Source organism: Corvus kubaryi, unplaced genomic scaffold, assembly GCF_017639235.1.
Source record: "Corvus kubaryi isolate FWS band 111438036 unplaced genomic scaffold, C.kubaryi_AGA036_p1.0 37354, whole genome shotgun sequence".
Taxonomy (NCBI): Eukaryota; Metazoa; Chordata; class Aves; order Passeriformes; family Corvidae; genus Corvus; species Corvus kubaryi.
This window is the reverse complement of record NW_024581116.1, coordinates 2,010,031-2,022,378: the sequence shown is the minus strand read 5'-3', so window position 1 is coordinate 2,022,378 and position 12,348 is coordinate 2,010,031. Positions and strand designations below refer to the sequence as shown.

Below are 12,348 nucleotides of genomic sequence, written 5' to 3'. Positions count from 1 at the left end.
AGGGACCCTGTGTTCTCTGCTGTGAAAAGGGGTCAGCAGCAATTATCACAGTGGTAACCTTTGTGCCCATGTATTGTCAGCAGGAGAAGGGCCAGGATAATGCAAATCAAAGAGGAGCAGGAGAAAGCTGCTTCAGACCCTGCTGAAATCCCACCTCCTCTTCATCTTCAGTGGCATATAAAGGCACTTCCTTTCAGTCACCAGACTGGAACAACTGTAGGTTAAAATAGAAACACTCTGACAAACAAATAAATCTCCTATCCTCTGTCCAGCCCCTTATGGTGACCCTAAAGTGTTGTTGGAAGATTTTGGGGGGGGGGGGGGAAGAATAATTGTATCAATGAAGCCATTGTCAGAACTTTCCTCAGTTCCAGAACATGCCTGGAACTTTCCTCTGTGTGTGTCAACCCACCAATGGGATTTCATGCCATATTGTAATTTACTTATTTTATCTTTAAACAAGTCTCTGTACTTTTAAATTGTGAAGCCCATCCTTCCCTACCTCCCTCCTTTTCTCCCAGTGCAACTGAGCAAATTTAAAATAACTGAGGTTCATTAATTTTAAGTGTTCAATAAATTAGTATGAATAATCAAAAAACTTGATTCTTTCTGATAATTACTATTTGATGTCAGTTGAAAGCACTCGATTGAGTTAGCAGCATATGCTCCTATGCCAAATGAGGCTTCCATAATTAAATAGAAACTGATTCCATGAGGTTTTTCTCATGTCTGATTAATTAGTAATCAGGTGCCTCAGCCCTGTTCTTCAGTGACACCTTCTCTCCCAATGGTAGCCGGGATCTGATCCATAAATCAGTCAAGTCAATCTGCCCCAAACCATCACACAGAGCTCACACTGAACAGCATCATGCCTTGAGTGGCCACAAGGTGAACATTTGAGGGGAAAATATGACATGAAACTGCTAATTTAAAGTCTCTGACACGGCTCTTGTGGCTTTCAGACAATATATCTGTGCACACTTCTATGGTTATGGTGGTTTTTCATCTCACCTACACGGGGTAAACCAAGTGCCAAAGCTGATAGGCTTAGGAAAAACAAGACAACCAAGCCTTGACACTATCCTTTTTTTCCTTTTTTGCCTAAATATATTTTGTGAGGTTTGTTGGGGTTGGTTTTTTCTTTTTTTTTTTTGCTTACTTTTGCAGGCACTAGAGTGAAATAATCTAATTAAAGATGTTTGTATTGTTCAGAGAAAAGCTGTTCTAATTAAATCCTGAGGGGACATAAAACTTGATCAATATGGTGCATAAACCTCATAAAGGGGTTCAATCCCCTTACACAGGGAAGAAAGGAACCATTGAGACTTAATTCAGCACTGAGCTTTATCTTTGCCTTGTCCAGAATCAGGGCAATAATAAAAGTTTCTCGTAGCTGAAGTGTCATCCCACCACAGAGCATGACAACTCAAACCATTGTGAGTTATTTATACCCTTCACGTGAGCATAGGAATCAGGGACTGAATTCTCCTCAGAATTCTCGAAGTCCTTGTAACTTCCACAATTATTAATATCAATTTATGTAAAGTGCAACAGTTGTGAATCAGCGGTGTTTTGTTGCTTTTTCCCACTCCTAAAAACTGATCAAGAAAGATAAAGGCGTTGGGATTAATCAAGGCTGCAGTGACACAGTCCTTCTGGTGGTTTTGTTTTGCTGCTGAGTACGTTATCACTGGGTTTTGCAGGACAGGAAGAGATACAGGCACTACAGATGAAGGACGTCATTAGTAAACATTGAATTAAGGTGACTCTTGGCAAAATGTAGTTATAAGGCTCCAGGGTTTAGTTGTATAAAACCTTTATAAGGCTCATCAATTTTCTGCCTTATTACGGCTCCTCCTGGATGTTTGGGCTGTGAATCATAAATATAGGCCTTCTGGATGATACTCCTGGTAACTTTCTCCTGGTTCAGGGCTCCTTGAGTGAACATGAAGGAGGAGCAACTCAGTCTTTTATCAGCTTTGCAGTGACTTGGAATTTTGCCTGTGGATATTAGGAAGGGCTGAAACTAGGATAAATGGCTCCAATAGCCTGACTTACAAATAACAAGCAGCTCCATGCTATTTAATATCAATTGAGCTAACATCCATCACCGGGAAATCAAAACTTTTTAGACAGCACAATCAACAACACAGTGAGACACACCTCCAGAAACTGGAGAACCTGGGAGAGGGTGTTTCGTCATCCTCTGTGAGGATCTGTTATGGGAGATACCTGGAAATATGATATCATGGGGGCACCGAAGTAAGGAGAAGAGGTGTAGAAAACCATTTTATATGCATATAAATAGATAGATACAATTACATATATACATATATATGTGTATATATATATATATATATGGGTTGATGGACACAGATTCTTGCTTACAGCAGATTGTCATTTCCATAAAGTTCCTCCTGCAGACATCACATAGTCAAAAAATCAACCCTGGCAGGATTAAAAGGGCATTTCATAATCTCATTTCTGCAACTGCTACAATCTCTGGTTTCTCTGCTTCCATGCCAGAAGGACACGAGCTCACCCACCCTCCTGGTTGTTTTGTCTCTTCGTGTCTATTACAAAAATTGAGCAACTGAGGGTGCTGGCAGGGCTCAGCCTGGAGAAAAGGAGTCCCAGGGAGGACCTCGATCTTCTCTACAACTCCCTGGAAGGAGGTTGTACCCAGGTGGGAGTCGGTCTCTTCTCCCAGGTAATTAGCAACATGACAAGAGGAAATGGTCTCAAGCTAAGCCCGGGGAGGTGCAGGTTGGACATCAGGAAGAATTTCCTTTTGGAAAGGGTGGTTAAGCACTGCTACAGAGTGTCCAGGGAGTTTGTAGAGTCACCACTCCTGGAACTGCTAAAAAAATTACTGGATGCAGCACCCTCTGCTCTGGTCTGGGTGACAAGGTGGGGATCAGTCACAGGTTGGACTCAGTGACCTTGCAGGTCTTTTCCAACTTTAAACATTTCATTATTCTGTGATTACAAGGGCCACTTCTTTGCTGAAAACTGACTTTCATTTCATGGAGGCCACTGAGTAGCCCCCACCTGGTCAACTGGCCCTCTGAAACAACTGGTATGGGTGAGTGTTATCTGGCTGGAAGAAAAGACTCATCCCTGTACAATCAGTCCTCTGTAAAGAATTAACTCCATTCTTCACGTCTTTCACCTAGGATTCTCCTTTACCCCCAAGCAATAGGGCTGCAGAAAATATCTGTGTTTATTTATTTTCTGTATTTTAATATTAGAAACAAATATTCTTAAGAGAGTTTTTCCTCCTATACAGAGCAATTACAGAAACCCACAGAGCCTAATGGAAGTGAGATCATTCTTTAGGAATCTAGAAAAGACAATAAGTGTAATCAAATTATTTTTTTAAGAACTATGGAAATTGTAAACCTGCTTCTGACACAGCAGTAACGAGGTTGAGCCTCAGGCCCTCTTAACAACTCACACATGAGTAGCTTGAGCAAAGTCAGCAGGATGACCCATCTCCATAAAAGTTGTGTCTACTGAAAAATGTATTTGGGATAAATAAAAATTTGATAATCCTTTCAGTGATGTTTTCAATAATGTTTCTGTCTAGCACTTCAATTTTAGGGAAAAAAAAAAAAAGAGCCGAGAGAAATCTGGAGGTGAAGGAAGCCAACACTTTGTTTCATTCCAAAAGAAAATGGTTTAAACATTTCAAAAGTGAACAAAAAGGAAACAACATCTCTCTGGTTTTTAGCCAGTTCCAGTATTGCCCAGAGTCCTTAACCAAGGAGCAGTACCACACTGTGGCACCATATGCTGAAATTTGTAACAGACTTAAAAAGCTCATAATGTTATTATTGCAATTTACAAAGGATATTTCTCCTAAAAATATCCCAGATGTCCCAGTGGGATGTTTTTTTTCCACCACCCTTGTTACAATAAGTGGGGTTTTTTTGATTCAGCATGGTCATATCATGTTTCACTCTCCTGAAATGTGGTTGAGCCAAGCCCATGAGTGTTCCAGAGTCACACCACAATTGCAGGCCCACAGTGACCTTTGAGGGTCATTTCTCTTAAGACACAGGGTGTCCCAGAGAAAATCAGAGTGATACTATGAATCATGTCAAAGCAAAGCTGGTGATGTAGAAATGACTGGCACGGGATGTTTCAAGCTCTCTGTCTCTGCTTCACCCAGCATCCTGCAGGGACATGTGGTAATCAGTCCTTTGATGCAGATTCCTTTAAAATGGTCTGAAAAGGTGATTTTCAAAGGGCTTAGAGGCTGGTTAACAGAGTTTCATGTATGTAGGTAGCAGTGACTATCTTTGTTAATAGGATCGTTGCCCACATAACAGAAACATTCTCCATTACTTCTCCCTCCATTCAGCACCCCCTGCATTCTCCTGCTCCCAAGCCTCATTTACAGAACTCCAGCCATCAGTGCAACTTAACTCCTTTAATCCCCTCCATACGGTCTATTTTCTTGCCTTTTGTGTTAGACAGACCTTTTTTTCTCCCCCAAAGATAAACAAACACTTGCAGGACGCCAGGCAATTTTGGATGGAAGAGGGCACGGAGAAAGCCTGAGCCCAATGCAAACTTCTGGCCAAGGTGGCTTCATTCAGCTGCCTGCTTCGTTTGAATAACAATATCTTCTCAGTCACGGGGTTTTCCCTCCCCTTCTCCCCCTTTTCTCCCCCATGCAGGCCTGAGTAAAAGGCTGTGTGAATTCAGGAGCCGGCTCGTGAATGAGCTGGCATCTGATCCGTATTTACCGACGTTAATTTTGGATGTAATGCACCCCTGCCACTTCCCCACAGTTTGCCCTAAAAGGCTTTCTGAGAGGCACAAAAGCAGAGGGTCAAAAGTGAGTTGACCCCTGCCAGAATGTACAATTATTGCAAAGAGGTGGTACACCAGCAGCTGTCGAAACCCCACCGAAGTGCTTCCAAAAGTTGGAGGATGACTAATAGGCTGGAGCTCTCCCCTCCGCCCCGCGAGAGCCGCCGACTTTGGGCAGGAAGAATTATGGCCCTCCCGAGCAGCTGCAATAATTGTCTTGCCATTGTCCCCCAGCCCTCCCTCCGCCACCCCCTACAAGTGGCCATTGTCGCCGCGGAGTCAAGTGATTATATGCTTGGGCTGATGCTGTTTGCGCCCAGCTGCCCGAGCGCTGACACACGAGCCGGGAGAGGGGGGACCCGCGTCTGCTAGACGGGGCTGCGACATACCAGACCTTTTACATAAGTCAAACAGGAACAAATGACTCTTTATCAGCCCCTTCTCCCTTTGAAGTGGCGGCTGCTTATAGACCCTTACAGCTTTTCCTCCTTAGCCCGAGCAAACATCCTCCTTTTGATATGCTACATGCTCATTATCTCTGCCCCATTTAATGATTTTTGATTGAAGGGTGGCAGCGCAGTTGCCAAGAGGGTAGTTAAAGAGGCTCCACGCAGTCAGGACAACAAGAAAGGCTTTCCTTGTGCAGCAGCCTAAATTTGGAGTTTCTTAACAGTGTGTTCTTGTTCTTAGCAGCAGATAAGGGCTGAGCGTGAAATTCTTAATTAAGCAGTAAATAGAGAGTGGGGTGTCAGCAGATGCAGCCTGTAGCCATGGAGACCAAGTCTGATGAAGGAGGGAGCTAAGACTCAACGCCGGCCCCGGGCTCGGGCATGACTGACAGCTGAAGAATCCGACAAAGCTTGTAAACGGGATTAATTAGTTGGCTAATTATTTCATATAGTTAAATGTAAATAAAATATTAAAAAAAAAATTCTTAAAAAGCCAACTTGCAGAGTTATGTGGGAAGATGTTCTGCAGGCCAGACCTTCAAGCCTTGTCCTCTCCGGGTCGGTGGGTGGACTGGTGGGGTTTTAAGGCCAGAAGGGACTATTGTGGCAGCTTTCTCTGACCTCCTACGGGGCATGAATCTCGCCTCATGAGGTTTCTAATAGCTTCTCGCAGAGCTGGAGCATATTTCCCTGAAAAGACGGCCAAGCATCATCTAAGGACCCTGAGTGATGGAAAGTCCACCACATGCCATGAGTCTGCTCTGCTGGCTAATTAACCTCACCCTCTCAGCCTGCACAGCGGAGAGGAGAGAAATTAAATCTCACACCAGGGCCAGGAATCTGCTTGCTTTGTTTCAAACTTTCACCCTACACTGACAGCTTAGATATTAGGTACCCGACACTGAATTATTGATCTTACTCCTGTAAAAGTCCTAGCAGAAAATGTTCACAGCATGAATTATACATGTTAGGTGTTTTCATAAATTTCCCCTCGTGTACTTTGGATGATTGTTTCTCCCTCTGTTAAATGAGGAGACACAACAAGCTCTTCACGTAATAAAAATCAAGATGAAAGTAAGGCAAGAGAAGGACAAGAAAGTGTCTGTGATGCAAGAGGGACATATGTCAGTCAGATCACTTCTGTCCCAGTCTTCCCAAGACTGTCATCTCCTCTGTTTTCAACAGCAGAGGCCAAGATACTGATGCCATCCTCTGAGCTTGCCCATGCTGCTCTGACAATTCAATTCGGCATATGCAAACTGAAAAGCAGTCAACTCCTATACTTGAAAGAACAAATTTATACTGTTAGTAAACTGAAATAATAAAACATTTTTCTTCTTTCAGTAAATACTTGACATGGTCTCTGGCACGGCTTAGACACAACAGTTAAATTTATAGTAGCCAATCTATACCTGAACTGTATTTAAACAGGGCCAGGACACACAATTAAGACCAGGACCCTAATAAACTACATGGTTATAATGCTGGCCAAATTCCTGGCACAGCTTTGGCCCAGACCAGGCAGACTCCCCAGCAGAGTTTGGGATTTAGCACGGGACAAGGATCTTTTCTAGTTTGAAGCCTGGGTGCGTCCAGGCCCTTTTGAGAGCTAAAATGTTAAACACAAGCTGTGCTGTGGCAGTTGCTGAAGGACCAGGGGTGGACACAGCAAGTGTGATCTGATTGAGGTTAAGGTCCGGGCTTTCCCATTTCTCCACAAATGTACACTGGTTGATTTTCACTGTTGCTAGACCAAGCTAGGTGGATTGCCTGCCCTCATTCCAGGTGTGTTTTCCTCTCCAATGATTGTTCTAAAGACATCCTACATGAGAGAGTCTTTTGCATCTCATCTCAATAGTGCAAAATCAAGGGAAATTCATTAAATTTAATGGATTAAAAAAGTGAAAAAAAATCTGTTATAATGAAAATCATCATCTTTTCTTTCCCTATATGAGTCATAAAGGACAAGCCAATCTTCTCAAAGACACCAAAATATATTTGTGATTCCTGGTTCTGCTGTTATTAATAAAGGCAACAATCATTATCTTGCCTTTGGCACATAGAGCGTAGACATTTATAAAATTATTTGCTTGAGAATGGGAATTATGGAAAAGATCCATTTCTTCAAAAAAAAAATGACCACCACACTCCATGATCTCATGTACAAGGTCACATACTCAAATGCAAAGGCCTGTGATGTCTTTGGAAGTTTTCAGTTCTTGGAAAAATTCTCTCCCAATACTTCTATTGCCTTCAGAGGGCTCAGCCTAGCAAGATGACCATGATTTATTAATGATACCTGTGATATAGGACCAGATGACAGCAAAAGTCATTAGTGGAATTTAATGCCTTTGCCACTCCAAAAATCCAATTCAAATACTGATGCCTTTTCCTGGTCTTAAAATCAAGAGTCAAACGCGGTTAGAAGGGAAAAAGGGATTTTACCTTGGTATTTATTTTAAAGATCCTTAGGTGCACTACGTTCAGGTCAAATGCACCTCCATGCACACCACAATGCCCACCCCCAAAAGATCTGGTATAATCTTATAGGCCTTACTAATTAGCATATCTATCAAAGATTCCCCAATGAGAGGCTCGAATGAGCCCCCATCCCCAAGGAGCCTTCCCCTGGATGGTTCTATCTCAGTTTACAGAATGTGTTCTGGAGAGGACCTTGGGGTCTGGGTACACTGATCCCTAACTACGAAGCCTCTAAGATGTTGAGTGTCCTAGCTTGACAAACAAGTCCAAGAATGTAGGCAAAAAGCACTGAGGGTACAGAAGTTGTACAAAGGTATAAAAGGGGTATAAAAGAAAAGGCAAAAAATCATCATGGCATCAATACAACTGATGTCACATCACCCACTATTTATGACACATTCCTTTTGTTGATAGGTCAGGCATCAGATAGATCAGTTAGGGATGGACCTGATGTGCACTTACCTATTTGATAAACCTTTTGAAGGACCTCTCACTTATTGAAAGGCCATTGGAAGCTGGCCTTGAGTAGATCTGGGGTTTAAATTAAAAAGACATCAGCTCTGTCACCATTCTTATCAAAAATGTGCATTGCAACCCTGATACTGCACTTACCCAAATAGGTGAACTTCCCCAGTTTGCTGTCAAGATGCCAATCACAGCTCCTGTGGTGTCTGTACGAAGGTAGCAATTGGAGTGGCTGTCCCCTCCTTGTCCCACAGGATACCATGGCCTCCAGATGGGAAGGAAGATCCTTGTGTTCCAGCAGCAGGTAATTCCCAGCCTTGAAGTTGCTAAATGTCACTGAGTACTAGAGAAGAGGGAACCAAAAGAAGCATGTCTGGGTCTGTGATTAGAGCTCCATGGAGTTCAACTTAAAGGGCAGAGAGGATGGTTCTCCTCAGAGGCAACGTGTATTGAAAACATGAAAAGAGATGTAAAACCAAGCAGAAGGTAAATGCAGAAAAAATCAACTCCCCACATCACCTTTGAAAGGTTCAAAGGAACAATATGTTCTGAAAGATGTGTTTCGACATATCTTAAGGCAGTAAAAATCCTGTTGTTTCCTGAGGACCACACTGAAATTTCACCAAAGATATCCATAATCATCAGGCATCCAAGGTCAGGTGGGATGGGGCTTGGAGCAACCTCGTCTAGTGGAAGACATCCCTGCCCATGGCAGGGAGTGGAACTGGATGAGCTGTAAGGTCTGTTCCAACCCAAACCATTCCACAATTCCATGACCTTCCTGGTCCAGGTTACTACTGAGAGCTTCAGGGACTAGGTCATCTTATCTAATCCTATAAATACAGAGAGACTTTCTCAGTGCACTTAACTAATTTTTTTTTCTCTCTCTGCTCACCCAAAGAGATTAAAGTGTGATTGTCTTTTCCAGATATAATTTGAAGTTATAAAATCTTCCTGTGTTACCTGGAGCCGTTTGCTGGCCAAAGGGTTGTCAAATGTCAATGTGTAAGTCTCTTTATCCAAGAGAAGAGCCATCCAGCCATACAGGTTTGATAAAGTATCAGGGACATAATTGACTGTGTTTGTCTTATTCCTACTGTCAGTCACACTTAAATTATAAGGAATGTCTGGAGCCTCTTTTCTGCAGGAAAAAAAAAAAAAGTAATTACATTTTTACATTGAACTCTGTCATTTTGCAACCTATAGAGTTCTGGAATTAAAGTAGCTGTGCTGGATGTCCCTCACAATATGTTTACATTTTTGTAATTCTTTACAAATATCATAAGAAACAATATTTTCCCCCAAGTGCTGTAAAAAGAGAGAAAAAGAGAGACACAGCATGTAGGAATAAAGGAAGAGGAAGAGTGCAGAGAAGTGGTAACAGCCAAGGTACCAACTTCTACATTGCCAAAGTATTTTCCCTCCACCGGACTCATGGGCCTCAGGTTCAACTTTTAGGATCTTCATTAAGTTTGGTGGAGTCTTCTTATTAGCCTCATCCCAGGCTGGGTGGGGTCTGGAGCAACCTGGTCTAGTGGAAGGTGTCCCTGCCCACGGCAAGGCATTGGAATGAGGTCTAGAGTCCCTTCCAACCCAAACCATTCTGTGGTTCTGCGATTACTCACTCCCTTTTGATTGGTTAAAAGTTTCAAAAAAAATCCTATGTAATTCGAAGAGCTGCTCTTTGCCTGCAGTTTGTAGCTGGGGCTGCTGCAGAATGATTAAATCCTTCACAAAATGGGTGAACTTTTACTACAGCAGTTCTTCTGAGCATCCAAATGAGAAGTCAACCCCCTTTTTCACCAGAACTTTGCACTAATTCCTGCCCTACCTAGTCAGAGGAAAAAATATCCTTCCTGAACAGATCAACATTAGCACTGATATCATGAGTGGTCGTAAACCCTTTAGATTTAAGGTCTCTGTAGACTCCTCTCAGTTTTGGCATTTGAGCTGACACTAAGCTTAAAAAAACCTCCTCTTTTAAGCATCCCTTGAATATTTTTTTCTCAATATTTGAAGCATTACCTTACAACTACACATCTTAGCAGATTATCCAACCTCTCAGACTGGATATGGCTTACTAACCCAAGACAGACAGTGCTAAAACTCATGTCATCCTGCAATTTGCCTGTATTTGCAATTTTTGGTTGGTTTGTTGCTTTTTTCTCCCCTAGTGCTTTGGAGATGATGCAAAATCACCAAAGCAGTTATCCCAGATATATTTTTCTTTCTTTTTTTAAAATCAATTCAGTGATTTTTACTTTTTTTTGTTTGTTTTTCTAGAGTCTGTCACTTAGGCAAAGCACTTTCTGGTTACCCAGAAACATTCAGCTGAGAAACAGCAACGGCAAAGCGAAGTGTGAATCAGCAAAGAATCACTCAACCAGAAGATATTGGCAGACCAATGAAACTGGAAGGAGTTTATAAGGCTTAAACAGCTTTCGTACCACTAATAAACCTCCTCTTATGGGCATTAACTGGACCAGGATATTAGGCTGCTAATTAAGCAAGTAAATGACAACAAACACATTATTGCCACAGTTATCAGCACCTGCACAGGTATTCAGGAGAACATTTCTAGCAGCAGAACACCACACATAATGCAGAGAAACATTAAACTCTCTTGCACATCAGAAGGTGCCTTATTGACCTGCAAAGATGCCCAGTGTCACAAGTGACAGAGACTCTGAGCCATCCTCTCTGAAGACTAAATTCACATGGTTTTACTCTTTATTAATTTTAATTTTCATTGCTGGAGGATTCTGGTGAGAACAGCTTGAATCACTTTTATTGGGAGACTCTCCCCAGTACTTCCAGGAGAAGTAAAGACAGAGAAGAAAGCCTGGAAGGGGCAATCCTGCTGGGATACAAGTCTAACCTGTCAGAAAGTTAGGTGGCAATGCCATACCAGCCATGTAGATCCAATAGCTAGTGAATGGGAATGGGAATTCACTAACTAGTGAATTAACTGTGAATCCATTTATGTTGGAGACCGATATTGAGAAGACCCCAAATAAATATCTTAAACTATACAACAAGCTTCCAAATGGCTGCAGTTAAATGAAATATGTCTTTTCCTGCATTTCTACTTATAGCAGACAAGGTATAGAATCATAGAATCATTTAGGTCAGAAAAGACCTCTGAGATCATTGAGTTCAACCATTAACCCAACACTACCAAGGCCACCTCTAAACCATGCCCCCAAGGGCCACATTTACACGTATTTTAAATTCCTCCAGGCATGATGACTCCACTACTGCCTCCTTTTCCATGATGAAATTCTTCCTAGTATTCAATCTAAACCTCTCCAGGTGCACCTTGAGGCCATTTACTCTTGTCCTGTCCCTGTTCCCTGGGAGCAGAGCCCGACCACTGGCTGCCCCCTCCTGTCAGGGACTTGTGCAGAGCCACAAGGTCCCCCCTGAGCCTCCTTTTCTCCAGGCTGAGCCCCTTTCCCAGCTCCCTCAGCCGCTCCTGGTGCTCCAGCCCCTTCCCCAGCTCCGTTCCCTTCCCTGGACATTCTCCAGCCCCTTCAGGTCTCTCCTGTCAGGAGGGTCCCAGAGCTGCCCCCAGCACTGGAGGTGCCCCAGCAGTGCCAGCAGAGGGGACAGGCACTGCCTGGGTCCTAGTGGACACACCAGAGCTGGGACAGCCCAGGTGCCATTGGCCTCTTGCCCACCTGGGCACACCTGGCTCATGTTCAGTTGAAAGCTTGCTGATGACCCAGGAAGGCAAAGAATCAGAAGATACCTTATGGCCTGGAATCTCTAAGGTTTTCTTGACCTGGAATGTTTTGTCCTTGTCTTTTACATGCATTGCTTGATGTGTTGCCACCCATAAATACATGCCCTACCCCTGACAGACAGCCAGCAAAACAAACCAAAAATTTGGGGAACCTGGAAAAGTTCTCAGCTCAGCATACAAGTTAACTGGTGCAAGGCAGCGATAAGCCTGAGATACACTCCCCTGGAAAGGATGTCAGCGTGCTTGTTTTTTCACCTCCATGCCAAAAAGGCACCAAAATGGAAGTACCCTACTAATGGAGTAACCAGCCACAATTAGCACCATTTCCATTTGCCCTAAATAGCCAGTGATTTCACTGTGCCCTAAATAGCCACCAATCCACCTCTC

The 12,348-nt window shown here is 43.0% G+C and overlaps 1 protein-coding gene across 2 annotated transcripts in view; it reads right to left on the bottom strand.

Moving 5' to 3' along the window:
• PKHD1 (PKHD1 ciliary IPT domain containing fibrocystin/polyductin) overlaps positions 1-12,348 on the bottom strand; it is a 236,131-nt gene that overhangs the window by 95,481 nt on the left and 128,302 nt on the right. For both annotated transcript variants that reach the window (XM_042032908.1, XM_042032909.1), the window contains exons 48-49: positions 9,180-9,357; positions 8,364-8,559 (exon numbers count right to left, since the gene is read on the bottom strand). In XM_042032908.1, the coding sequence (XP_041888842.1) occupies positions 8,364-8,559; positions 9,180-9,357 (374 nt within the window). The remainder of the gene's footprint in view (positions 1-8,363; positions 8,560-9,179; positions 9,358-12,348) is intronic.